This window comes from Phocoena sinus, chromosome 4 (assembly GCF_008692025.1).
Source record: "Phocoena sinus isolate mPhoSin1 chromosome 4, mPhoSin1.pri, whole genome shotgun sequence".
In the NCBI taxonomy this organism is placed as follows: domain Eukaryota; kingdom Metazoa; phylum Chordata; class Mammalia; order Artiodactyla; family Phocoenidae; genus Phocoena; species Phocoena sinus.
In genome coordinates, this window is record NC_045766.1 from 143,486,236 (window position 1) to 143,514,153 (window position 27,918).

The 27,918-nt window shown below is 59.0% G+C and overlaps 1 protein-coding gene and 1 long non-coding RNA gene across 6 annotated transcripts; one reads left to right on the forward strand and one right to left on the reverse strand.

Moving 5' to 3' along the window:
* Positions 1–994: 994 nt before the first annotated feature.
* SIK1 (salt inducible kinase 1) lies at positions 995–12,556 on the reverse strand. 2 transcript variants are annotated; one of them, XM_032631226.1, is made up of 14 exons: positions 12,450–12,556; positions 11,865–12,035; positions 11,267–11,383; positions 8,627–8,690; positions 8,315–8,476; positions 8,053–8,177; positions 7,835–7,958; positions 6,857–7,080; positions 6,470–6,619; positions 5,922–6,044; positions 5,586–5,802; positions 4,809–5,084; positions 3,880–4,111; positions 995–3,403 (listed from the first exon to the last, which is right to left on the reverse strand). In XM_032631226.1, the coding sequence occupies exons 2-14, from the start codon at positions 12,018–12,020 to the stop codon at positions 3,019–3,021; spliced, it is 2,355 nt and encodes a 784-aa protein (XP_032487117.1). In that variant the 5' UTR covers positions 12,021–12,035; positions 12,450–12,556; the 3' UTR covers positions 995–3,018. The 2 variants fall into 2 exon arrangements, with proteins under 2 accessions (XP_032487117.1, XP_032487118.1); XM_032631227.1 differs by lacking the exon at positions 5,922–6,044.
* Positions 12,557–20,820: 8,264 nt separating this feature from the next.
* On the forward strand, positions 20,821–25,556 carry LOC116753269. Of its 4 annotated transcripts, none has more exons than XR_004349727.1 (6): positions 20,821–20,988; positions 21,232–21,357; positions 21,739–21,970; positions 22,097–22,172; positions 23,289–23,431; positions 25,332–25,556. It is a non-coding gene; the product is annotated as an uncharacterized LOC116753269 (long non-coding RNA). The 4 variants fall into 4 exon arrangements; XR_004349724.1 differs by having other exon boundaries at positions 21,752–21,970; XR_004349726.1 differs by having other exon boundaries at positions 21,236–21,357; positions 21,752–21,970.
* Positions 25,557–27,918: the final 2,362 nt, after the last annotated feature.

Here is a 27,918-nt window from a genome sequence, read left to right on the forward strand (position 1 = left end):
CCTGCTGTCTGTCCCTGAGTCTGGCTCCTCCAGGGACCTCACGCAAGCGGATCAGACAGGTATTTGTCCTTTTGTAACTGGCTTATGTCACTGAGCATAACGTCCTCAAGGTTCATCCGTGTTGTAGCAGGTGTCGGAATGTCTTCCATTTTAAGGCTGAATAATATTCCATTGTGTGGATGGACCACATTATGCTTATCCATCCATCCACCGGTGGATACTGGGTTGCTTCGACATTTGGCTACTGTGAATAGGCTGCCATGAACGTGGGTGTACAGATACCTGTTTGAGACCCTACTTCCAGTTCTTTTGGGTCTGTGCCCAGAACTGGGATTGCTGGACAATACGGTCCTTATTTAGCTATTGAAGGGACTGCGATACTGTTTTCCACGGCAGCTGCGCCACACGCAGGGCACGAGGGGTCCGATTTCTGCATCCTTGCAAACACTTTTGTTTTTTTTTTGATAATGACCATCCTAATGAGTATGAAAGGGTTCAAGAATCTTTTAATCAAAAAAGATTTGCCAGGCATCAAAACGAAGAGAACCCTTTGGTCTTCTGGCAGCCCCATCTGCCCTATTGCTAGAAGGTGATGACGCCAACTTGAAAAGACCAGGAAATAGTTTGGCTGTGAGATTCTTCCAAAGCCTTGATTTCTAGGTGGATTCAGAGAACATTATGGGTGAAGAGGGAAGCGTGAATGGTGCCCTGGGAGGGGACGAACCAGCTGAAAACACATCTGGGTGTCAAGACATCCAGCCGATTAGCAGAGCTGCCACCTGGGAAGGGGTCTGAGCGCCAGCGGGCCTCCCGCGCCCCCAGCCGGGGCCACCGAGCGCCCGTCCCTCCTAGCGGGTCAGGGCTTGGGACTGCAGCTCGGCTGGGCGCGGGAACTGGCACCTGGCCCTCTTCTCCAAGACCTGAAACTCATCGAACCTGGAGGAAGCGGCTCGGAAGGAAGGAGCCCCCCACAGAGAAGAAGCCGGGGAAGGAGTCAAGGTTTCTTCCCCCAAATGTTTTATTTAAATATTAAATTAAAAAACATACATCCACTAATCATTTGGCATACATTTCTCATGTGAACATAAGAAATAAAATAATTAATTCAGTTATGGTAAAAAACACAAACTATGTACATCTTCATCGGATGGCGTGGTGCCTTGGGACAGGCTCCCGCGCCCAGTCCGCGGGACAGCGCTGCTGAGAAACCCGCAGCACACGCGTCGCAAACACCGGACACAACACGACACACGTCTTGACGGTGACGGAGGAAACGCTGAGAGTAAAGTGCTTGTCATGGCTCTGAGGCCTTTGATCAACGGCGTTGGAAACAGATGGCGTTAAGGAGAGGGAAGCGGGCCTCGGGGGAGTCGACGGTGCCTCCAGAAGGCGGAGGCCGAGGCTGGCACCCCAGGGCCTCCGGCGCTCTCCTGGCCCAAACCTTCCAAGTCACGGGAGGCTTTGGTGACTCCTTGGCAGCCAGGTGCAAGGACAGTCCTTTGTCCCGCTCCTGGACACAGCTCCAGAGCAGCGGCGGCGGGGCCGGCGGGAACTGGCCGCACGCACAGACCCCGGGCCGCCTCCCCGGCCTCTGGCGACCCGGCAATCTTTGGCTTCTACACGTGCCACCTTCCCGGTTCGGCATCACCTGGGCCTAACACTGCAGGCAGCGAGAGCCGACACAAGCTGAAGGCACCTGCGCTGGTAAAGAGACGGCGCTGACTGGCCACAGGGACGGGGAGGGACGGTCCTCCTCAGTCCAGCGGCCTCTGGCGGACCGAGCCGCCACCTGAGCTCACCTGCCAGGTGAGCAAGTGCCTGGTCCGCTTGCTGCTGGCCCCGCCTCCACACGGACCTGGTGCCGGAGCTTGGTTACGTTACCAGAGAGGGAAGTTCACACCAGGAACACAAAAAAACGTAGTAAAAAGTATAAAAAATAAGTAGTGTTATGTTTGTCTCCTATGTATATACATGTACAGTATTCGCTTTAAAAAAAGAACAAAGCTTGAACAGCACTGACCTGACCTCTCACTTCATTTTCCTAAAACGGAGGCCCACCAAGCGCAGGGCCCGGACAAGGTGGGCCGTCCCCCGACCGCAAGCGGCCCATCCCTGTCCGTCCCAGCATCACAGAATCGCCATAATTGCACGATCCCCACTCCACCCCAAGTCAGTTGTTCTTTTTGGACCCTGATAATGAAATGCATAAAAACTTAATTAGCAGCGGAAATAAGAGGTGCAGGAGGAAGAGACTTCCCCAGCTCCCTCGGAGGTGCCCTGGGGCTCCAGGCCAAGTGACCGGGGCGGGAGCGGGGAGCCTCCACCTCGCGGTCCCCCCACCCCAGCCAGGTTCCTCTTTGCAGCCCCTCCGAAGAATCCTGGAAAAACCAGCTCCCCGAGCAGTTTATAAAACGTCTCCTCTAAAATAAGAAAAAACTATCCTCTGGGTTCTGATTTCAGGGGAGAGAATTCCAAGAATTTATAGATTATCTTCTCTTGGGCTGGACGTTAGAGCTTTTCAAGAACTGATACGTAAAGCAGAAAGTTCACAGTTTTCAAGTGAAGCATAAGTGTTCCAGGAAGTGGAGAATTGTGAACTAAAAAAACCCACTAACACATGCACGCACACACACACGCAATGGGGACGCACGGCTCACACCACGGCTTCCTGGGGGCAATCGGCGACCCCCTCCCCACCCCCCCCACCCCGTGACCCTGACCACAGCGCTGCCAGCTCCACCCGCTGCCCTCCTCCCGCTTCCCATCCACCCGCCCCAATGACAGGCCCCTGGATTATTATTTTTCTTCAAAAAGTTTCCAGTCCCTACTCGGAGTTACAGTTGCTCAGTGCAAGGGGAAAAAAAAAAAAAAAAAAATCAAACAAAATATAAACTAAAAAGCCAAAACACCAAACGTATTGCTTGTTTTCCTGCTGAAAAGTTCTTGGCTTTGAGTCCGGAAACGTCTTCACATACTCTGAAATTATTGCTTCGAGAAGTCACAGCCCGGCCGGGCCCCTCACTGCACCAAGACGAAGGTGCCCGGCGGGCCCGAGGTCAAGTCCTCCATTTCACAGTCCCCCTGGGGCAGCCCTGCGGGTTCCAGGCTCGGGGACAGCGTGGCGAAGCGTGGCTGGGGGGCCACGGCGGCAGGGCCGGGGGCCGTGGAGCTGCTGATGCGCAGGTGGGCGTCCAGGAGCTGGGCGGCCGACGCCACCGGGGAGCCCCCGGCCTGCAGCAGCGGGGGCGGCAGCAGCAGGCCGGGCCCCAGCCCCAGCTCCTTCTGCAGTCCCGACACGAGGAGGGTGCCATCGCAGGGGGCGAGGACCAGGGGGGCTGGGGGGTGCTGGGCGGCCGGCTGGCAGCCGGGTGGGGCCGCCGGGTGGTGCTGTAACTGGAGCAACCTGGCCAGGCCGAGGGACAGGGAAGGCAGGTCAGTGCCGGCCGGCGCGCGGCTGCCCCCGCCACCCGGCCAGGCTCCCACACGATCGATCGGGTTTCCACCCACCAGGGCTGAGGGCCCGCCCCATGGAAGTACGGGCTGGAGCTGCTCGGAACACGCCACTCTGGGCGTGACTCATCCCCTGAGCAATTCCTGGCATTTCATTCCCCGTCTTGCTTTCCTAGCAGCTCAGAGATGCCAACCAGACGTGACATTCTTACCCGCCGCCCCCGCCCTCCCCCACTGCGGGCCGATGCTCCCCACCCCCGCCCCCCAGCTACTGGGAAGGAGCCGCACAGATCTCCCCCAGCCTGGGCAGGGCGGCGCTTGTCTGGTTACGTGCAGAAGCGGGAGCTCAGGGGGTAAGGCCGCTCAGAAAAGCCCAAGCCACACGAGCCCTGCCCAGGCCCCGGCGCCAGTGCCACGCGGGCGTCTTACCTCTGCTGGTGCAACACCTCCTCCAGCAGGCTCCTGCCCTCCCGGCCACCAGCCCCGCCGCCGTGCAGGCCCGGGCTCTGTGCGGGCAGCTGGAAGGTGCTCAGGCCGCCCCTCGAGGTCCGGCTGGAGGAGGGCTGGCACACCTGGCGAGCCAGCCCCTTGATCTTGTTCAGCCCCAGAAAGCCTTTGGTCCTCGCATTCTTCCTCAGCTGCTGCCGAAAGGCTTTCAGCCCTGGGGACAGGCAAGGTGAACAGGTATACGGACCCGTCCACCAGCCCTGGCCTGACGGCCCATCGCTTGCTGGGGCTTCCAGACAGCAGGGGAGGATGCGGGGCCGACTGGCGTGAACGTGGTGGGATGAGGGGACCCGCACGCCTTCCTACAGGGTCGAGGGGCCCTCTCGTCACCCCATCACTTCACGACAGCCCCTCTCCTGGGGCTGGGACATCAGTCTCTTCTGGGGTTTGGTTTGGGACAGCAGTTCCAGCCCTGAAGAAGCCCACGTCTGGGCAGACAGTGGATCCTTCGTGGAAGGAGGGCGCGAGCAGTGCAGGGGCCTCGCGAGGGGGCTGGGGCCCCACAAGCCCTGGGAGGTGCCACGGGACCCCGGCCGCCAAGTATGGGTTGCCTTTGTGGCGGGTGCCTCCCTGACCATCCTCCTCCAAGTCAGGAGCTGATGCCCGCCATCCAAGCATCTCTTGGGCTCTTAGGACCAGCTACTAGAGGCCGTGTGAGCTCGCCCTAGAAGCCAGGGCGTCTAGAAGCCGGGCAGCAGCTTCGGCCTGCCCAGGGAGCACAGCTGCTCCACCAGGACCAGCTAGAAGAGGGGTTTGCCACCTGCCGTTAAGGACAAAGTGATGCCCGCCCCCGCCGGGGTGCACACAGGTCTCCCAGGGAAGGCAGAAGTGGGTGCGAAAGGGGAAGTCACCTTGAGTGAGAGAGGTGTCTGACGCCCTCCGGCCCTCCTGGAAGCTGACGGGGAGCAGGGCGGCTCCTCCCAGGGCCCCCTGCGCCTGAAGCACAGGGGTGGCGGACTGGGTCCCCAGGAGTGGCGAGGCCAGTCTGAGCGGGGAGCAGGCGCTCAGCAGCCCCTGAGCGACCAGGTGTCCGCTGAGCCCAGCCAGGCCGTCACCCGCAGAGGTCAGGCAGCTGTCGGAGCTGGTGCCTTCGGAAGGACTGGCCGCGGAGGGTGAGACAACGATACCTGCAGAGCAGCAGGCGCTGCTGAGGCCAGACGCACCCGGGGACACCCGACGCCCTTCGCAGCAAGTCCAGGTGCTCTGGCCCCGGAGCTTCGCGCCTGCTGCGGCGTCTCCGGGGCCCTCAGATGGCCCGTGGCCCACTGACGGGGCAGACAGCTGTGCCCTCCCCACCCCTAGCCTCAACTCTGGAGGTAGGAAGTCTGCGACAGCCAGATGCCCCCAGAGTCCAGGGAGCCTCGACGGCCAGCACCATGGGGCTGGGGGCGCGGCTACAGCCAACAGGTGGCGCTTGGACCTGGGACACAGAGGGGCCTGGGCCGAGGACCTGCCCTGCTAACCCCTGAGGGCAGCTAAACCCCACGCCGTCCCTGCCACTCGAGGGCCACCGGTGAGGTCTAAGTATGGTCCACGTGGCCTCGGGCGATTCAGGAACAGCAAACCTGAAGACGCTGCCCGTCACAGCCCACCCGCCGGGCATGTCCCTGACCCACGGGGACGCTTACATGGAGGGATGCGCGGGGAGAAGCAGGTGGAGACCTCGGCCAGCGTGTGTCTCCGGCCGGTGCTGCCAGGCGGGGGCCCCCGTGCGACCTGCTCCTCGTCCAGGCCCGGGCCCCGCCTGGCCTCCTCGCTGATGGCCGTGTCCAGCAGGCTGCTGGGGGAGACGGAACGCCACTGGCACACGCCGTGGCAACCGGTGTCCACGGGGAAGAGCGAGGGCTGCGGGGACACACGGAGGCCGGTGACCCCAGCGCTCCGTGAGGCCCGGCCCGGGGCGTCACCAGCACTGGGAACCAGACGGGCCCGCCCCGGACACCGCCTGCGAGGCGCTCGCACACCTGCAGTGAGCCGTGGAGGTCACAGTCCAGCTCGGCCTGCAGGACGGACTGCCCCAAGGTCTGGGGCTGCGCGCAGAGCAGGGCAGAGCGGAAAGCGTCACCGGGGGGGCCTTCCTGAGGCACCTGGGGGCCAGCAGATGAGGACAGAGGCCGTGAGGGACAGAGGCAGGGGACGACCGCAAACAACACAGTGTCGCGGAACAGACCGGGCTGGCTTCCTGCTGAGTTAACAGGCGTCGGCCGCCAGCTGCGGGCTCAGGACACGTGCATAGCCCCCTCCAGTGCCTCACCGGCCGAGTGGTGGCACCAGGGGCCGTGAAGGAACAGGGGGTGGTCAGGCGGGGCCTGACCCCCAGCAGAACGGCTGGCACCCCCCACCCTGCTTCACCACACGGGACCCCCTGCCAAGTGCCTAACGGGAGGGGGTAGGTGACCTGGGGGCTCAGCCCGCGTGCCCTCCCAGCCATGTCCGAGCAGGGTATTCCTAACTTGGGGACACGGTCCAAGGCAGAAACTCGGGGCTGGGTATCGAAGGCGCCGCCCCTCACCTCAAATCCGCTGAGGTCCGAGCTCCGGGGCCTCTGTTGCCAGGCGTGTCCCGGGCGGGCCGGCGGCTGGGCAAGCCGGAGCTCCTTCAACCGCTCCAGGAGGAGGTAATAAATGGCAGCGAAGTGGTTGTAGCTGCTGTTCTGCAGCGACTGCGGGCAGAGAAGCGGGGTCAGAGCACAGCCGGCGGGGGGGCTCCTGAAGAGCCCGCCCCCGCGCCATCATGGGGTGGCCAAGAACACCCTCTCCCGTGGGCGAGCTGCCCTTCGATCAGCCGCGCGCCCGTTTTAACCCAGCTGGCGAGCGCCTGCTTCCCCCGTTCAGCGGCCCGCCCCGCCCCCGACCGGGAAGGCGCACCCTCCCCATGGCAGGCCAGGCCGGCGGCGCACCTCCACGGTCCTCTGCCGGTCCACGCCCAGCGTCTGCATGATGCCCAGCGCCTGCTCGTCATAGCCGCCCAGGCTGGAGGCGTAGCCGAGCAAGGAGAAGACCGGGCAGGTGGGCTGCCGCAGGGCGGGGTCGGCCCGCATCCACCTGTGCTCCCAGATCTGGCTGATGGTGATGCGCTTGGTGGGGTCCACGGCCAGCATACGGCGGACCAGCGTCTCGCAGTCTGGGGGGCGAGGGAGGCACACTGAGCCCGCGAGGGCCTCCCGCACACGCGTGCCCGGCGCCCACCTGGGCCCCTGCAGGCGACATGGCCCCCCTGCACGTGGCGAGCAGACAAGTGACCGTCCCAAAGAACGCTGAGGCCGGGGGCGGTGGCCTGGGTGTCACAGACCCGCCGCCAAGGAGGGCCACGGGTCGAGGGATCAGGTCCCTGGGGAATGTGGCCCTAACGTCCACCAGACCGAGCACCACCTAGACTCCCCCACCCTGCTGTGACCAAGCATGTGAGGAAGCAGCTGTCCAGCACCTTCCAAAGCGGAAGGGAAAAGCACAGTGTGGGAGGGGTGAGACTCAGGGGTCAGGGCCAGCACCCCGGCACCCCGAGTGCTGTCGCTGGGAAAAGCACAGTGTGGGAGGGGTGAGACTCAGGGGTCGGGGCCAGCACCCCGGCACCCCGAGTGCTGTCGCTGGGCCCCCAGCCGGCTTCGGAGCAGCCGCATAGGCATCGGCTGGCCCTGCAAGTCGGGCACAGAAAAAGCAGCCAGTGGGTTGGGATTCCCTGACAGGCATCTAGTAAACACCCCACAGTGACACGGGACTGGCTCCCAGGCCCGATGGCAGACCCAGAAGACGGTCAAGCAGGCATTTCAGGAAATAAGTTCCTCCTCAGCCCCCCAAAGTCTCATCCTGGTTACCCAATAGCTCGGGCAACAGGCTGGTGACCGCACCCGCCCAGAGGAGGCCGGGCACTCACCTACCTCGAGACATGAAGAAGGGGATGCGGAACCGGCCCTCCAGCACCCGCTGACGCAAGGCCGGCAGGCTAGGCCCGTCGAAGGGAAGAGACCCGCAGACGAGGACGTACAGCACGACGCCCAGGCTCTGAGGAGGACCAGACTTGAGTCAGCGCCTGCGCCCCGGCACCGGTGCCCCCCGAGCACCCGCACCCCTCAGGCACCGCACCAGTGGCTCCTACCCAGATGTCCAGCTGGGGGCCTTCGTACTCCTTCCCCTCGAAGACCTCCGGGGCTGCGTACGGGGGGCTCCCACACCACGTGGACAGAGGCTCTCCTGGCTTATAGAAATTCCCAAACCCGAAATCTGAGAGACAAGAAAACAGGCGATGAAGGTGCAGTGCAAACGGCAGGGCCACAGTTTCAAAGGCTCGCGCAATACGGCATGGGGCCCCTCACCGGCACGCACCTCCCTCCCGCTGGGCGCGCTCCTGGGCCCCTCACCTGCCAGCTTGATGTCCATGTTGCCGTCCAGCAACAGGTTCTCGGTCTTGAGGTCCCGGTGGACGATGTTATGGCTGTGGCAGTATTCCACAGCTGACAGAATCTGCCAGAACTTCTTGCGGGCTTCACTCTCGCTCAGGTGCCCGGTGGAGGTCAAGTAATCTGAGGACGGACAAAAGGAAGCTATAGCCCCAAATCCAAAGGTCCGGCCGCCGCCTAGGGCACAACGAAAGGATTCTGGGGAGACCCAAACACTGGAGGGGCGATCAGGACATTTCTTTCCAACAGGTACTAAGAATCAGCACGGCTTACCAAACATTTCTCCATTTTTTGCGAATTCGGTGACAATGTAAAGCATATCCTTTGTTTCCATAACCTAAAAAAATAAAGACCTAACCTTTAACCACATAAAGGGAACATACCAACGGTATAAATAATCTACTTGAACCCCAGTAAATTTTTAACTTCTCCAGAGTGAGCACGTTCGTTATTTTAAAAAAGGAAAGAAAAGAAAATCTTTCGCAATAAAGAGACAAAGGGGATCCCTATTCAGAAAATTTTTTGGGGGCGGGATAGGGAGGGTGGGAGGCAGGGAGACGCAAGAGGGAAGACACATGGGAGCATATGTACATGTATAACTGATTCACTTTGTTATAAAGCAGAAACTAACACACCACTGTAAAGCAATTGTACTCCAATAAAGATGTAAAAAAAAAAAAAAAAAAGGAAAAGTTTTTTGAAAATCAGAGGTGAGCTCCTCACCAACCTGTCCATCCTGATACACCTCTGCTTCCCCATTGTATTGGAACTCTCCTGTATGGTATTTTTAACTCACTTTGCCTCACCCAAAGTGGAGGCTCTGCGGGCCCCAGCAGTAAAAGAGATGGCGAGAGTTCTGTGAGGCCTTTCTTCTAGAAGCCTAGCAGGCAACAGATTATCCAAGCCAGGGCCGGCACGAGCTGAATAATAGATAACAAATTCCCCGCCCCACTTGCGTTACTGACCTGATACAGTAGGCTGTGAGAGGCCAGCTCTGCCAGGTAAGCTACAAAAGACTCCTCTCCGTACAGCAAACTCCTCGGCGTGTGTGTCAATAGCAAGAGCCAATGTCAAACACACCTTAGAGGTTCATTTACTGATCGAGAATTTTATTTCACGTTGAAAAAAAATTTTAAGATTTTAAAACATAACTAATTACGAAAGGAGGTCAAATTCAAATCTTTGGTACTGAAAGGAGTAAAACAAACTCATGTCTGTGTATTTTAAAATATTTCAGAGGGAGACAGAGAGAATACATCTTTACAGAAAAAGATCTCTTCAGGGTTCAAAATATAGTTATTCCCTTAAAAAGGCACTTTAAAGACAACTGGCTTGAGCCACAAATCTAACAAGAAAAGCCAACACAATGCAGTTTCGCTACGCTTGTAACTACCCTTGCCCTGGACGTGTGTGGTAGAGTGACATGCTGTAAGTTTATCCCTTTCCTCAATTTAAAAAAGAGACGGAGGAAGAATTACGAGTCAACGTGCTTGAAGTTTTAAAAAACACCTCGAGGAAAGAGCTGAAGCGTCTCACGGGGGTTCTGGGGACCGGGCCAGGGGAAGAAAATTAGACACTAGCGTCAAAACCAGAGCCATAACAATCGCTGCTACCCACTGAACCCTGTCTCCAAACAGTTAAAGCAGCTCATGGAATGATGAGAAAATTCACCCCCAGAAAAGACCTCTACCGTCTGGCTCACGGGGCTCCTCCCGCACAGGGTCAGTGGAGGACAGGAAGATGAGGAAAGCTCTGGCTCATCCCCCTTGTCAAAGTCAAAGACAGACAGCCTTCAGCCCACTCCTGTGGAAACAGGCTGGGCACATGCTCAGGCACTGACATCAGTGACCATGGAGGAAACATCTTATCTCGGCCTGACTCAAAAATGACAACAGAAACAAAACACGAACTGGAGTGCACGTGACTCGATCCCAGCACTTAACGATGCTGAGTAAACTGTCATTAGAGGAACACCAGCCCCATGACTCCACCTCATCCTTCACTGTAACCCAGGGCAGCAGCCTCCCCGGGGGGTCATTTCAACCTCAGTCCTCTCCCCTGCCACACTGTACAGCTTCGCCTTGCCGAGGGCACACACACATCCCCACACCGTCCCATATTCATCTCGGATCCACAGGGTTTCGTGAGAATCGTCAAAAGGAACAACGCAACTGGGAGTAATATCAAACATTTGCAAAGAACTTATCCTTCTGCAAGTAGACCCGAGTTCATTTTGCAGAAGCACCTGGCTAAGTAAGAGATTCCTTCACTGTCCTAATTAAATCAGCACTTAGTTTCCAAAGATACAATTTATTAGTTTCAAGGAAGAACACAAAGCAAACCAACAGACGGACAGGGTGAGGCACGTTCTTAAAGCAGATGAGATGGCAAGTTCCTTTTGCTCTCACCGCAGCAAAGGCACCTCATCTCTCCGTTTTTGATGGAAGGGTTGAAACGGGATAGACAAATGCTCACCGCAGCCTTTGCGCAGATAAGTTTACGAAAACTGGTAAGAGCAGCTGGTTTTAAAGATTAATAATTATCTGCAAAGGCAGAAGAGTCTAGTTTCACTCAGATTCGTCCCTTCACACTAAATGGTTGACTTGCGGCAATGCAGAGATCTAGTTGTTTGTTTTCATAGTAAATTTAACAACCGACCTCCACGCATTCAAAACTGGAATGAGTAACACTACCAAACAAAACTTTAATGAGGCAAATCTGAATTATGATCCAAGAGCAAGAAAATAACTGCCCAGCTTACAGAAGTCAATCTGTTCACCTTATACAATCAACCCCCTGACTCCTACAAACACCCAAAAAGGGGGGCAACCTTCAGAGACTTAAGTTGTTGAAAATTAAAAACATGATACACTTTGCCAGAAGTAACAGTGGAAGGCACACTTGAGTCCTCACCTGATAAAGCTTTATGATATGAGGATGCTCCAGAAGCTTCATGATCTGAACTTCACGGTATATCTTTTCCAAATTGCTTGAATCTAATCGTGTCTTGTCGATTATTTTTATTGCAACCTACAAATTTTTAATAGATAAAGGATATTTTGTTTGAAAAAGAAAAAACCCTCTCATTTAAGCTAATTTACACATTTCATTTTCTGTAGGTTAATTTCTAAAACACTTTATGTCCCCAAAGGTCACAAAAAGTTAGGGAGGAAAATAACGGAAGTAACCATTAATATTACTTAAAAAGCCAAAGATCAATAAATGTCCTAAGTCTCTGCAGGCTCACTTTTCAGGGCTCCAGCTGCGCTCCTAGGTTACCTGCTCATTATCCTATTTGCTGTCCCCCAATGTTTGTACAAATCATGCATAATCATAATATAAAGCATTTCTTTCCTTTTCCAAACTAAAAACTGTCAGCGTTTAGACATTAGGACGAAGGACCCCACAAGCAGGGATCCACCAGCTTCCCCTGCTCCGGGGAGGGGGGGTGTCCACCCGCAGAGGGTGCAACCCCGGAGGGTCCACCCCGGGGTCCCGCCGCCCCACGCACCTGCGTTTTGGTAACTCGATGCCGGGCCAGCTTCACCACCGCGAAATTGCCCTTGCCCAGGGTCCGCTCGATGTCGTAAAAGCCCACCCGGAGAGGTTTCTGCTGTCCCTGGCCCGAGCCCGCGGGGGCCGCGCTCAACTCCGACATGATCACCATGGCTCCGGGCCGCACCTGCGGGCGGGGGGCGCGCTCAGCTCGGCGCCGGCCGGCCGTCCCGAGCCCACGGCCCCCGGCCCGCCGGGCGCGCGGACCCGCTGCCACCCGCCCCCGCCGGCGACCGGCTCCACAGCGACCCCGGATTCCGGGAACCCCTTGGGACGTGCGCCCCGCTCCCACGCCCGCCGCCCGCGCTCGGCTCGGCTTGGGCTCCCGGTCCCAAGCCCTGCAGGGCGCGTGGATCGCCGCTCGCGCTCGGCTCCGTCCCGAAACCCGGACCCCCGCTCCCACAACCCCCCTACGCCGCCAGCCTCACCACAAAGCGGAGCCCGGCGGCGGCGCCCCGGCCCGCGACCCCCGCGCGCGCACCTGCGGGGCCGCGGAGCCCGCAGCCCCGAGCCCAACGGCGGCCGCCTGCCCGCGCCTCACCTCCGCCGCCCTCGGAGCGCCGAGGTCGGGACGCCGCTCGCTCCGCGGCCCCCGCCGCCCGCTCGGCCGCTCGCGCTGCCCGGCCGCCCGCTGCTCGCCCGCCTGCCGCCCGGGCCGCGCCGCATGTCAGCTCTGAGCCGAGCGCCGGGCTCTCTGGCCGCACGCGCCGCCAGCCCCGCCCTCCGGCCCCGCCCCGGCCGGCCCCGCCCCGCCCCCACCACGCCCCCACGCCGCCGGCCCCGCCCACGCCGCCGCCGCCGCCGGATTGATACATCCCCATTGACGTCCTTTTGACGCCGGAGCGACGCGCGGCCGAGCGCCAGGCGGAGGGAGAGCGCGAGATCGGGCCGTTGCCAAGAGACTGGCGGCTCTGACGCGCGCGCTGATGAGGCCGTCGCCACGGCGACCGCGGGGTGGTGACGTCAGGGACGCCGGCCGCCCGAGGCCCGCCCGCCCGCGCCCGCGTTCCCGCCGGCGCGTGCCCGCTACCGGACGCCGCGGGCGCTGCGGGCGGCTTAACCTTTTCGTCCCCGGGCGCAGCCTTCCCTCCCGCACGCGCGCGCACGGCCGCTTTCGCCCAGGTCCCCGTCGTCTCGCACCCTGACAACAGGCTTGGTTCTAGCGCGGTTCCGAAACCCCCTGAAGTGCAGCACAGGTGCGGCTGCGTCCTCTTCAGCCTTCTACTCCAGGTTCCTCATTATCAGGGTACGGGTTTCATGTGTCCCCCAGTTTCCGTTGGAAGTGCTCGGCCTTGGCGCCTCTATTAGGGGAAGTACCAGCTGGGGCCCGGGAAACCTCACAGACTCGCAGAATGGGCCATACGGGCTGCAGGTGACAGCAGGCCAGCTCCCACACCCCAAATTGGCCACCCAGGCCCAGAGGGGAGCTGCCACCCACCAGGGACCCTCCGGAGCGTGGCAGCTGCATACATGGAGGACCTGGGCAGCCCACTTCGATTACTCTTGCCTCGTAGGGGCCTCAATTGTTTAGGAAGTTAGAAACGTCCACACAGGAAAGCTGGCCAGCATCTCTGTAACCTACGCCCGCGCGGGGCGTGGGGACAGCCCGAGTGCTGTGAGCCCCCAGGCCGGGGCGCAGGTAGTTCTGGGTCCTCACGCCCGGCCTGGCCCAGCCCCACCCAGGACGGGCCGCAGGAGGGGTCACGTCTGCGGTCAGAAGCCAGCAGGTGACCGGAGGCAGCTCTTTGCAGTGGAGCACCTCACTGTGATGGAGGAAGGGCCCAGTGGGCTGATTTCCGGGGTGACCGGAGGTCTAGGTCCAGGTGGGAATGGACCCCACGCAGCAAGGCCTTCTGGTTCTTGGGACCAGAGTATTAGGAAACCCAGTTAGCAGCACCCTCACTAAAGGTCGCGCCTTTGACTCGACTCGTCCAGATGACGAAAGCGCCCTGTCCCTTGGGTAGGGGTCAACAGTGGGCGAGGACCTCACCCCTGGCGAGGCTGGACACTGCAGTTCCCCCGTGGCCTCCGTTTCTTTTGTCCGCTGCTGGGTCCACCATGCTGTTTCCCCAGAGCTGCGGGGGCGTGAGGGGTGGGGACCTGTGCCCTCAGGACCGAGGTGCCCACAGCCTGGTCCCCGCTCGAGAGGAGGGTATGAAAATGGCCGAGGGTGACAATTTCCACTGGCATCACCGCTCACTGCATGTTCCTTTATGCCTCACCAGCAAAGATGTTTTCTAAGAGAAGACAGAGGGTATGGAGAATGGTATTTCTTAAATATTAGGAAGGCAGCACTTTTGAGATTTAAATTCTGCGTCTAGCCTGCAATCATTTTTACCTTGTGTTAAATAAAAGTACCACTTCAGAGGAGGGGCTGGGAGCGAGTTAAGTGAAATGGTTACAGAACTTAGACACCTTCTCAGGAGGCTGCCTGGCGAGGGCGCCTGGTGGAGCGGGGATGCCCTTCTACTGGTGACCGATTGCAGGCCTGGGCAAATATTTCCCGTCACCCCCTCCCTGGGCAGTTGTTTGTGGGTTTAGTTTGTTCTGAAAGTCCTTTCAAGGACATAAATAGTCTCAGAGCTTTCTTTAGTCTTTCAAAAGTGCCTTCGTTATCTGTCCCAAGTTTATCCATAGAGATTTTGGAGGAATATTTTTTACTTCCTTCAAGCTGAGTAGTTTACAACTGCTTTCCTCTCCTTCGGGGGGGTCCCAGCACCCTGCTAATCTCTTCCTAGGAGAATGACACGCAGAGTGAAGAGACTAGGACCTGAATGCGCTCACCTGCTGTCCCTCGTTCTGTGACTTAAGAGCTTTTCTTAGGCTCATCCAGGTGACATCCAGCAAGCCGGTCCCTCCAGCCCCTCACCCACCCAGCCCCAGATCTAGCCAGAGTCTTCGGAAAGGTCGTAGATGTTTGCAAACGCCTGGCTGGCTGTTTGGAAACATTTTGTCAGTGCTGAATAGATACTGCAGGCAGAAGAGCCGAAGCTGCCTCCCCAGAGAGGGTCCCTGGACCCAGGCTCATTTAACCCGCTCCCAGCCCTTCCTGAGGGTCCCACCATCTGAACAGCCCTGTGCAGGCTGTGGCCATTCCCCAGCCCCTGGGCGGCGAGCCTGCTCTTTGGACAATGCAGGCAGGGCAGAGGAAAAGGCAGACCTCAGAAGGGCTGTCATCCCACAGTGGGGTTCCTCCCAGCACCCCTGTGAAGAGCCTGTTTCCCAGGGCCTTTAGTTGTTGCTTGTCTCCTCAGCCCCTGGAGGCTGTAATTCCTTCCAGAATGCTTGCTTTATTTTCATGTTTCTAGTCTTCCATGCTTTGTACACAATACGAGGAAAAGAAAACACTGGGTGTGTGCTTCTGCAGGCGTAAGAAAGTGACCTGAGCAATTCTCCACCTAACCTAGTAGAAGAAAGACTCTCAAAGTCTGCAAGAATGGTACCATAGACATAGATATAGATATCACTGCAGATTCGGGAGAAAACAGTAAGTCAGATTTCTTTTCCATTTGGAATTTCTTAAGCCTGTCTTATAACTGCCGTGTTTCTGGAATTCATCTTACTGTTTCTAGATCTTGAGCCTGCAGACCCCATCAACAGGTCTCTTTAAACATTCACAGGTGTGCCCACCTTGTCCCCGGTGGGTGTCCCAAACCTGCTCCCCTCCGTGACTAAAGGTGGGGGAACGCCAGCGTCCCTCTCCGGGTGGCTTTCCCCTGGTCACCGAGAGTACGACAAGGCACTTTTCTTTCTTGACACCCTTCTCCTAGGTACTGAAGGCCCTTGTCTGTCCTCCCGGCTTTGTTTCCCTTGGTTTTATGTGGTTCATTGAAGGCATTAGCCCAATGATCGCAGGCCTCAGGGAACACGACCAGCCGCCAGCAGCGTCCGTGGGCTGAGGCGGGATGTGGCCGGCTGAGGGCGGCCCTGGTCCCTTCTGCCTGCTGCGTCTGTAGAGCCTGAGACACAGACACGCTTACAGACACGCGGGCACTGCATCTGGGAGTTACGACCCCTGGCCTGGGGTCCAGGAGGCGGGAGGAGAACCCAGCTGTTCTCAGGCCAACTCAGCAGCTTGGGTGAAGCAGCCGTCCAACGCCGCCAAGCGTGTCGGCCTCCCACAGCTCCGCCTCCTACGCGTGGGACGCGTTTGCTCCGTGACTGCCGTGGTCATGGCCGTATTCCTCAGTCCAGGCTCTCCGCGGGCTGGGAGAGAAGGAATCCCGGTGCTGGGGATGTTGGGCCTGGGCTGGAGGTGTCGGGGTTCTGGAGAGGCAGCTGTGGGACGGGCAGGGCGGATTTCCAACACTCTGGGTTTCATAGGCATAGCAGCCGGAGCTTCCTATTCACGGACCAGCTGGCCCCGGGACCCCAAGTTCTAGGCTTTCTCTTGCCACCTCTGTTCCTGTCACCACTGAGGAACCGGTGTGCCTACTGGGCTGGTCACGGTTGATACTGCACCTGCGGCCTCGACAGGCCTTGGGGTGTCTGGCTCCCTGGCCCGTGTTCTGAGCCCTGTCCTAAGGGAGCCGGGGGTGGGCTGCAGGGGGCGAGGTAGGCGGCAGAGAGCCAGCAAGGGCCAGACGGAGGTATCGCATTTACTGGGGGGGCTCGTGAGAAAAGCAACATCAAGGTTCCTGGCAGGAGTGGTCACGTGTCATGACAGCACACCCACAGTGACCCGCTGTCCTCTGGTGGAGGGCAGGGCATTCAGGAATGCCGGAGGTTTCCGCCGTTGTACCTGTGGCATCGGCCTGTCAGGAAGAGGAGCCCCACCCCTCCACGCTGCGGAGCAGAAGCCCCTGGGTGTGGGCCTCCTTCCTGCGGGGGCTGCACAGAGCACCCCGACTCCTTCTGGGAGATGTCAGACTTCTAAGGGGTGGTTCTCAGCTACTTGTCTCTGGGGCACCCACTGGCATCAAGGACGCTGTACTGGCCTTTGTGTTACACTTCACTCATCCCCCAGATCTGTGAACTTCTACTCTTCGCAAGAACCGTGCTAGGCGCCGCCAGGAGCACAGGTGAGCTTTGTGACAGGCTGGTAGGGACCGCGGGAAGGGAAGGGCCAGGTCAGAGAGAGGCGAGGCGGCCAGGCATGCCAGGGCCGAGGGAGTCACCCAACAGCGCCCACCCAGGCCCATGAAGCGCCTACCGTGTGCCGGGCGCTCTCTGGGGCTGTGAGCACAATGGGAGGAGAACAGACGAGATGCCTTCCCCGAGGGCCACCATCCGGCCGAGGAGACAGACAATAAAGACCAGACGCTGGGTGTTGGTGGGGGGCTGGGTAAGAAGCTTTCAGAAGGCAGCCACTGGGAGGAGGAAAAGAAGCCAGAGTGATGGAACAGAGTGGTCTGGCCGGGAAGTGGCCGTACACGGGGGGCTCCTTCTGTTTCTGCCAGAGAGAAGGCAGAGGGTGTGGACCCAAGGGCGGGAGGCCGAGAGGACCAGCTGATGCGGGGAGGGGAGGAGACAGGAGATCCGGACCAGCTCCAAGACGGAAAGGCAGAATGGCGGAAGTACTGGAATCGTTGAGGGTCCATTCACCAACGATCGCCCAAACGGCTGTGTGAGTTTTCTCTGGAGGTGCTCAGATGAGGACGGGTGTGGCATAAGTGGGTATGTGGGCTTACCCGGGGTTGAGGCACTGCAGGGCAAAGATTATGATGGGGACAGAGGTGAGGATGAGGGGGAAAGGAGTTTGGGAAGATGCCTGGCAGTGAGTCCGGTCTGGAGTGTGGCTTCCAAGCTGGGGAGGAGGGATGGGGACAGGAAGTGGGGGCGCATCCCTGGCGACAGGTCCTGACGGTTTGCCCATTCCGGACCTTGGGGGAGAAGTGAAGGATCCCCCCCCGGCCCCGTGCCGGGAGCAGGTTCCCAGGGTGAGCCAAGAGAGGGATGGGCAGTGACGGAAAGGCCAGGGCCCCAGCTCTCCCTGCGGCATCTAGATGGATCCCCGTCAATTTCAGTGGCATCAAGTGAGAACCAGATAGATGCTCCCTGAGCAGCCTGGTCTTTTCTGATAAAGACTTTGTTTTTTTCTAAATATAAACATCAATAGAAAGCTCAGTAGGAAATTTAGAAAATATGGCGGTATGTAAAGATAAAACCGAAAAACACTGGCAATGCTGCTGACAGTTTGATATTTTTCCATGCAGTCTTTTAATAAAAGTATCGAGATCCTTCCGTGTATGATGTACGTCCTGCCTGTTTCGCCAGCCCTGCAGAGGAAGCCTCTTGCCAGGTCATTAAACCACCATCAGAGTCACGCCTGGAATTCCACGATGGAGGAGGCTGTACCGTCCCTGATTTAACCCCCTGTTGTCCCCCTCCCCCATGCCAACATCTTGGTCACTCTGACAAGCCTTTCTGCTCACATTCTCCAGGAGACTTCCTTGGAGATGCCATGGCTGTCTGAGAGGCGTCCGGGGTCCAGATTGGACACCTGGCCCAGCCTGCTCAGGACAGCACAGCCCCAGGGAGGAGGGTGGTACCTGGTGGCCAAGAGCAGACTCTCAGAAACCGAGGGCTCCCAGATGGTCCTGGGGACCCGCAGGCTCAGGCCACCACAGCAGGGCTTGGGGGCCGTGGAAAAGGGAGAGGCCTCATCCCCTGGTTGCCAAGGTGACGCAGAAGCCTCTGATTGCCCAGGAGGACCCGTGGCTCAGCATCGGGCTTTTTCAGTACAGCCTATAAAGGTGTTTTTGTTCATTCTGACCTGGTTTTCATGGATTTTGGTATTGTTGTGTTGTTTGTTTAAAAAGAAAACACATGGACTTACGTCATGAAGAGGCAAAGACGTCACTGGCATCAACTAATAAAAATGATCATAAACTCGTCCCCAGACTGAGCACCCGTAATGACACCTGACAGATACAGTGTGACACCTAATGAGGCGTGCGAAGGTACAGGACGTGGACAAAGTGGGACGAGGTCCCGTGGCATTAGCACACCACTGTCAAGCTCGCATCTGCTCGGTGGTTCCTGCTAAACCAGAAAACCAAACTTTGGTGGGAAAAAAGCAAAATTTTCGTGTACGACATAGCTCAGTCTAAAACCCCTCAGAACGGGTGAGAGTTTTAAATTGGGCAGAGCCTTTCAGGGTGCCTGGACCAGGAAGAAGGTCCAACCAGCACTGCCTCAGGGCCAGGAATCTCTGGGTCACCCCAAGGCCTCAAAGGAGGTTTCCAGAACCTTCTTCTTATAAATAAACCCCAGACCAGAAGTCGGCAGGCAGGGTTTGAAGACCTGGGCCACCAGCATTGGAACTGCCTAAGTCTCAGATCCCCAAACCAGCTGGGTTTCCTTCCGTTTTCTCAGAATGGGCGTGCAGGTGCGCGAGGATGCCGTGGGCCACCTCCTGGTTTCCCTTGGCAACATCTGACAGCAGACATGGGATGGTCTACGATGATGTGATGTATTGGGATCATGTAGAATCTGAAAGAAGTTTAAGCACCTAAAAAAACAGAGGAAGGGCTAGAGGCCTAGGCATTCCCAGCCCACTTCAGCATTTGTTCCCCTTGGACAGAGGGACTCCCAAGTGCTCTCAGGGCGAGTCCGCCTCTGTCCAGGCCTGCAGGTACACGCAGAGTCCTGGGCTGACTTGGGACCCGGTTGAAGCCTCTTTCCTTGTTGTCCATGGTGACATGCAGAGCTGGCTGCAGGACCGGGGACCAGTCAGCGTCATGGCATCGGGGCAGTGGCGGGAGCTGGGCTCTGTCAACTCTGACAATTTTATTGTATTTATCTTATTTTTATTTATTTATTTACTTTGGCCATGCAGCGTGGCATGCGGGATCTTAGTTCCCTGACCAGGGATTGAACCCGGGCCCCCTGCAGTGGAAGTGTGGAGTCTTAACCACCGGACGGCCAGGGAAGTCCCAGCTTTGACAATTTTATATCTTGTTTTTTCTATTTATATAAAGGGAATTTCTCTGTGTCATATTATTTAAAGACGTTATCCTTAGCGTTTAATATTCCATTATGTCTAATATTTATTTCACACTTCCATTTATTTAACATTTCACCTATTTTCAGACGTGTTGTTTTTACACAAGCTATGTGGCTTCAAACAGAAATCCATTCTCCCACAGTCTGGAGGCCGGCAGGCTGAGATCAAGGTGTGGGCAGGGCCGGGCTCCCTCCTGAGGCTCGAGGGGAGGGTCCTTCCCGCCTCTCCCAGCTCCTGTCAGCTCTCAGCAACGCTTGTCATTCCTTGGCTAGCCACAGGTTTTTCTCTTCTGCTTGGCGGCTCGTGACACCTGGAGAACGTGGCCTGACAAAACCTTCTGATGTGACATTATTATACAATGATCCCGTAGAGCAAGGGTGCCACAGCAGTGACACAACCCAAAGGCAGTGCTTGGCCTCCAGGAAAAAAAAATCCACAAAGATAAATAAAAGAAAAATACGCGTAAGAAAGATGTAAAGGACTAAATATCCTTACTATGTAAAGAATTCTCAGAGTAAATAAGAAAAGCATTCACCCTACTAGGGGACTTTGATTTTGCCCACCCAGTGCCGTGTCTCCTCCACCTGCCACCCTTGTCCGTGAGATTTGAGGGAGGTGACCTCTACTTCCCCTCCAGAGGTGGAACTTGACACACACCTGGCCGGCGAAGGGGCTCCTGGGGTCTCTGGCTGGAGCTATGCGGGGGAGAGGCAAGCTTTCCCCGTGGGCTGTGAAACTGGTAAGATGTTAGCCATCGCTGCTGCAGTGGGGTGAGCTAGCTGCCTGAGAACAAAGCCACACGGCGGGGGGGGAGGGGGAGAGCTGAGATGCTGGTGAAAAGACGGAAGAGAGCAGAGAAACGCCGAATGAGGACCCGGGTCCAGCTCAGCCTGAACCCTAACGTGCCCTGAAGCCTTCACTGACGTCAACTACGGACTTTCTTTTTTAGCTTCAAGCAGTTCAAGTTGCATTTCTGTCATTCACAACCAAGGGAGCCTTGGCCGAGACCCATTAACAGAAAACAGAAGATCTGACTCGCAGAAGAAGTACAAAGGCCGATAAACACGAAAACAGAATCAGTCCGAGTAAGAACATTCCGGAACTGCGCCTTAAAACGAAGGCACACTGTTGGGTGAGTTGTGTACCCCCCGAAAGGCCTAATCCCCAGCACCTAAGAATGTCACCGCATTTGGAATTAGGGTCGTTTCAGACGGAATTAGCTGAGATGAGGTCATCCTGGAATGGGTGGGCCCCTGACCCAATCTGACTGGTGTCCTTGTAAGAAGAGATACCTGGGGAAAGGGATGGGCGTGGTGGGTCTACACCAGCATCTCAGCTCTCCCCCTCCCCCCCCGCCGTGTGGCTTTGTTCTCAGGCAGCTAGCTCACCCCACTGCAGCAGCGATGGCTAACATCTTACCAGTTTCACAGCCCACGGGGAAAGCTTGCCTCTCCCCCGCATAGCTCCAGCCAGAGACCCCAGGAGCCCCTTCGCCGGCCAGGTGTGTGTCAAGTTCCACCTCTGGAGGGGAAGTAGAGGTCACCTCCCTCAAATCTCACGGACAAGGGTGGCAGGTGGAGGAGACACGGCACTGGGTGGGCAAAATCAAAGTCCCCTAGTAGGGTGAATGCTTTTCTTATTTACTCTGAGAATTCTTTACATAGTAAGGATATTTAGTCCTCTACATCTTTCTTACACGTATTTTTCTTTTATTTATCTTTGTGGATTTTTTTTCCTGGAGGCCAAACACTGCCTTTGGGTTGTGTCACTGCTGTGGCACCCTTGCTCTACGGGATCATTGCATAATAATGTCACATCAGAGGGTTTTGTCAGGCACGTTCTCCGGCCGTGGTACGTCAGTAAATGAGTTGGCATCTGAAAGCTTATCTTCGCAGTGCGGACGTCACAGGTGAAGGCTAAAGCAGTGAGACTGTGGCAGAACCTAGTGAAAGACCGGCTGTGCCCGTAAAAGTGACCGTGGTTGTGCAGTAAAAGGCAGAGGGCACCAAGGGCCCTGCTCCGGGTGTAGGCCTCCAGTGCTCCCTCAGCCTCAAAAATGTGATAAGGAATGTGGCTTTGAACTCGTTAACCTGGGATCGGGCGTTGTACTGCAGGTGAGCAGAGCGGGTGCCCTGACCCTCCCAGAGGCTGCCCTGCCCGCCTGGGAGGAGCTCACAGGTGCCCCACCCCACCCAGAGAGGGGCCCCGGCCCCACCCTCTCTCCTCTTCTCCTTCCCAAGGTGTGGACCCTAAAGCACCAGGAGGACGTCCCTGTTAACGCCGCTGCTTTTCCCCCTTCACCATCGGGGGTCCCAGGTCACATCGTCACTATCTTTAAGTTCAAGGGCGACAGGACCACTAGGTTCCTGTACAGCTGTGGGCCCAGGGAGGACACTGCTGGCGGGAAGGAGCATACGGGGGCCGGGCTTGCGGCAGGGAGAGCAGGGAGGGCTGTGGGATGGTCACGGGGTACCGGCGTCCCCCCGACCTGGGGAAGGCCTCCCTGGAGAGCGTGCAGGGTCCCCGGGGCCACCCCTCCACATGCAGACTGGCTCCGAGCCCATCCCCGTCACAGCCCCCTGCCCAGGGCTGGCAGAGCAGCACGAGGCGGGTGACTTGGAGGGGCCGTGGGGTGGGGGAGGGGGCAGGGTGTGAGCAATGGGGAGAGGGTCACGTTAGATGCGAGCGCCCCCCAAAAAGCAGACACCGTGTTAGTCAGGGTTCTCGGGAGAAACAGACCAGTAGGTAGGCAGGTAGACAGACAGGTAGACAGACAGATCTGCTCTGAGGAGTTGGCTTCCAACCTCAGGCTGGGGGCCCAGGAGAGCCTGCGGTGCAGCTCAGCCCAAGCGTGAAGGCCTGAGAGCCAGGAGCCCTGATATCTGAGTCCCGCTCTGAGCCCAAGGGCGGGAGAAGGTGGGACTTCCCAACTCAGCGTCGGGCAAAGAGCCATGTCCCCTCCCTCGGTCTCCAGGGGGGAGGCCCGGCCCTGCCTGCTGCTGACGGCCCCTTCCGTCTAAATCCTCAGGCCTCAGAAAGAGGAGTGGGCTTGGCCACCGTCAGGAGTAGCCCAGGGCCAGCTGCCCGGATGGGGCTGGGACCAGGGAGCTGGGCAGGGCTGGGGGAGAGGGGGTCACACAGAGGCCGCTCACACACACACCCTGACCCCTCCTACTGCCCCTCCAGGGCTGCTTTGGGGGGTCACCAATTTCTGGGGGGGCGAAGCAGGACAGGGCGGGGCCAGGCATTACGGGGAGCAGGGAGGCTCACCCGCACCGTGTGGTTTGTCCTGGGGCCTGCACCCGGGGAGGGAGGGACTGAGGGTCACAGAGCAGCTATGCGGGGTGCCCACGTTTGGCACTTGGGGACAAGCCTGCCTTCCTGGAACTCTGTCGTATTCAGCACACATGATTTAATCTTCTTCCTTTATAGGCTTTTCAAGTAACTTCACAAATCGGAAAACCGATCGCAGCCCTTTGCGGTCAACCTGGTGGACACAGACCCGGCACCTCGGCCCCAGCACACGCTCAGACCCTTCCCCGCCCGCGCGCACACACACGCACCTCCACGCACAGGTACACGCGGGCTCCTCCCCTGCCCCTCCCCCTGCACGGCCTTGCCCCGGCCTCGCTTCCCACTTCCCGCCCCGGCCAGCTCCCGGCCGGCGTGACCCAAGTGGTGCTAGCGTACACTCCGCTGAGCCCCGTGTAAACGCGCCTGCTGCAATGCGTACAGAAGGCCACCCCTCGGGCCTGCTGGACGTGCTTCCTGCCAGAAAGGCCATGGACCTGGGGCCCATTAGGACGAGGTCAGCCAACTTACCAGCCTTCGGCCAGCTGGCCGGGCCCACACCGTGCCCTGGCTGCAGGAAGGGGGCGAGGCCTGGGCCCCGCAGGGGGGCGGGTCTTCGCCTTGCAGGTGCAGAAGGGCCCTCGGGGAGCACAGCAGGCCGGCCCAGGCCCAGAGACACTCCCACGGCAGACAAGGGACACGAGCGCCCAGGAGGGAGACGCGGGGTGGCCTGGGCAGGCAGGCAGGCTGGGCCCAGGGGGCAGGTCTGCGAGGCCCAGGCTGGAGGTGGGAGGAGAAACGGGGCCTGAGAGCCAACAGGAAGTAGGTCGGGGGTGAAAGGAGAGGCCAGAGGGGCCTCTTGCCCGGGCCTCCCCAGCGGAGCCCCGACCCAACCGTCTCCCTGGACCAACTGCGCGTCTGCAGCACAAAGAGCAGTGGTGCAGCAGGCGAGGTTTCTTTTAAATTGACCCTAAATTGTGGGATGGCCGAGCAGCTGCCGTATGTGTGTGTGCCTGCACCTCCCCTCGTGTAGAGGACCACACGGGAGCCCGCGGACTCGGAAGATGGTCCACGAGGGGACGTGGAGCGAGGGGAGGGCGTCGGGGGGCCGGACGCCCAGCGTCCCCGGGGGGCGGCAAGGCAGGGTTCCCCCGGGGACACCCATCTGCGGGGCAGCCACTGAGACGCAAGGTCCGCTGGGTCCCAGCCCCTCGGTCCCTTGTCCAGGCTCCAGTGGAGGACCACCGCTCTTAGAGCTCCCGCTGCGCCCCACAGCCCGCCGTGGCCTGGCACTGCTCAGCTTCCTGGGAGCTGCAGACCGGCTGCTTCTCCTGGGGTCGCTCAGTTCGTGCTCTTCTTAACGCAGGGACGGACGGCCCTGTCTCTGACCTTGTCCCAGCTCTGGAGGCGCTCACCACGCCCTCCTGAACGGGGGCCTGGAACCAGAGTCAGGAGAGCGAGTCCCTGGCTCCAGGGCGAAGGGGATGGCAGACTATGGCTCACCGCAGGCTTAGGGGCCACGCCCTTCCGCCCCTGCCTGAGGGCGTTCTCGGGGTATGGCCCGGTTCCTCTGAAACCCCAAGAGCAAAGTTCAACCCGCAGGGCTGGGAGCTGGTGGATAGACACTGGCTTCCTCGCCCAGAGGCATGCCAGATGCCACCACTTACTAGCATCTTCCCTCCCCTCTCCCACCCCCACCTCCTCACTGGGCTTCCTGGGGTCGCCTCCACGTAAACGACCTTCACCCAAATCCTTGCGTCAGGTCAGCCCTTGGAGGAACTTGAGTTTGGACCAGGGTGACGCTCTGCGCAAGCTCAGGGGCCCAGGGTGGGCGAGCCAGCACGTAGAGTGAAGGCTGGGTTCTCTGCTTGCTTGGCTCGGCGGTGAGGAAACAGCAAGGAGGGCTTACTCAGAGCCGGTGGGCGGGGAGGCGGGGGGCAGAGGCACAGTGAGTCCTTTATCCACAGACGTTGGCGCTGCGTCACAGCCCAGCCTCCTGACGCCCTGGGACATCACCCTGTGTTTGCTCCTTTCCTTTCTCGGCGCTGAGCCCGAGAGCCTGAGAATCCCCTCCATGCTCAGACGGGGGTTGGAAATAACCTCAGCTGCAGTTAATGGCTGATTTACTCAGGGGAGGAAGTAGAACCTATTAGAACACTCCTGGTAATGATTACTCCCCTGCAGGTGAAAGCGGCTTTGACCTTGTGGGAGCTCCACCAAGGGCATCTCCACCCGAGAGGCACTGGGTACCCTGCCTGAGCCTCAGCCTGGGCCATGCAGAGCACACTTGGAAAATCCAGAGAGGGTGCAGGCGCCTCCCCCAGTGTGACCATCCAGAGGCTTCCCTGGGGGACCAACTTTAGGAACTGATGTATTTAAAATCCAAATTGAAATAAAATGCAAGTTACTGGGAAATTGTTTTCTTTGCATAGAGTTTCCCCAAAGGATTCCTTGAGCCGTGGGATTTTGGGGGTGTTTCTAACTGCAGCATAACTGAGGGCATCCTGAGGACTGAGGGTCCTCCGCTAAAAATGGGGGTGACACGCTGGCCCTCCCACCTCACCAGGGTGATCGGAGGACCACGTTCAAGGAGGACACCGTTGTAACCATAATGTGCTGTGATGGATGTGTCAGGGTCCTGGGGCCGCCACCACAGGCACAACAGACCAGGTGGCTCGGACAGCAGAAGCTTATCTATCTTCTCACAGACCCTAGGACAGAAGCCCGGGATGCAGGTGTGAGCAGAGCTGCTTCTTCCTGAGGTGTAGATGCTGCTTCTCCTGGTGTCCTCACGTGGCTGTCCCTCTGTGCGTGTCTGTGTCCTAATCTCCCCTTCTCACAAGGACACCTGTCAGGTTGGATTAGGGCCACCCCAGTGACCTCATTTAACCTTAAGCCCCCCTCTAAAGGCTGCGTCTCCAAGTACAGCCGTGTCCTGTGGAGCTGGGAGTTAGGGCTCCAACACATGAATGCAGGGGGACATGTGCCCACGACGGTGGCATACAGGCAGGGGGCCTTCAACAGGGCGGCTGCTGGAAACGGACTCTTCTGTCGCTTGAAAATCACGTTGTGTCTTGTTTGAAGTGAAAAGGGGAGACTCAGCCCTGCTCCTCGGGACCACAGCCGCAGCGAGCACGGAGAAACCAGTGCTCAGCTCCCCGGCCCCTCGGGGTCTGATTACACACGGCTCCGGGTCGTGGGCCCACGTCCCGCAGCACGGGCAGTGGCCGCACACCGTTGTCCCCACGAGCCGCTCAGTCATCGCTCTCGCCGGTGGGGCAGAGGACGGGGCTGGAACCCCGCGAGGAGCACGGAGCCCGCACCCCAGGCCCCTCAAAGCACCACGAGGGATGTGCTGCGTCTCTCAGAAAGGCCCGCTCTGACCGCTGCAAAGCCGCGTCCCTCGGCTCAAACGGCTCTGACGAGGGTTCCGCCAAGGGGGCTGCAGCCACAGCACAGCCAGTTCTCTGAGCTTGTTTTCAGGTCCAAATTAGAGACAGATACAGCTTACAGCCCCTGACCAGACAGCAGCGTCTGCTCGGGTGCCCCTCGCATCCCCTTCTACCCAGACCCTCCCTCTGAAAAGGAAAACTTAGGCAGCGGCAGTCCTCGGGCCCCGAGAGTGTGGTGGGGACGCAGCGTGGCTCACGGAGCCCCCGGAGGTGGCATGTGTCAGCCCCTGGGGCTCCCTCCACCTGCATCCCCACCTGCATCCCCGCCACTGAGCAGGAGAGAGGCGCCTGGGGGCGTCCAGGCCCAGGCAAGCTCCCCGCGGTTCCCAGGGCTGTGTGTCGATCCTGAAAGCTGTTCTTTCCGCTCAAGGACGGTCTGTGGGATGAGTCAGTGGAGGACAGTGCGGGGCCTCGGGGCCGGGGTGGCCAGGCCTGGTGGGAGCCCAAGCGGTCACGGGGAGTTCCCCTGAGGTGGGCCTGCGGTCCCCGCCTCCTCCAGACTCCGGCCCGCTACCCCGTGCCGGCTCTGTCTGCACGGAGCTTGGGAAGAGCTCCAAGTCCCACTTCGAGGGACGCGGGCAGCGCTGAGAGGACACGCTCGCTGCATTTCCGGAAAGTTCTTTCCAGGTGCAGAGTGACGTGTCAGCCCTGTGGATTTGCTCTGACTCTGTGAGTTTTCTCATCGATTACATGGCAGTCGGGGGCTAACGTCAGCGAGGCCCCTCAGATTTGATGGAAGGAATCCGGTTGACTCTTTCCTCCTGTGCTGTTCCCTACCCCAAATGTGAAAAATGACCAAGGCAGAACCAGGCCCGGGTTCTGCACGGAACGTCCTCTCAACATGACCCTCCTGCACTGGGCTGCACAAGCCCGAGACCAGGCCCGGACCTGGCCGTGGTCAGGACGCGAGGCACAGGGAAGCAGCCCGGTGTATCCCAGGGAGGCTCAGGGTGGTCCAGGTAGCCCACCGTGAGCCAGGGTGACCCAGGGTGGCTCAAGGTGGCTGAGGGCAGGCCGCTGTGGACCAGGGCAGCCCAGGGTAGCTCAGGGTGGTCTGGCGTGGCCCACGGTGGCCCAGATGGGCCTGACTCAGCGCTGCCCCTCACTCAGGCTACTCCTCTCCCCTTGTCCTGGGCAGCCCCGGTCCACACTCTGGCCTTGGTGCGGCCGGGTGCCCATGAGCCCTGTCACCTGCGCTCCCAGCCTCCCCTGCGCCGCGGGGTCCTGACCTGCGGGAGCGCCCAGCGGACAGCCGGTACTTACTAACTACCCAGCTCAGGGCCCAGCGCTCCAGCCCATCTGCACCTCATTCACCCCAC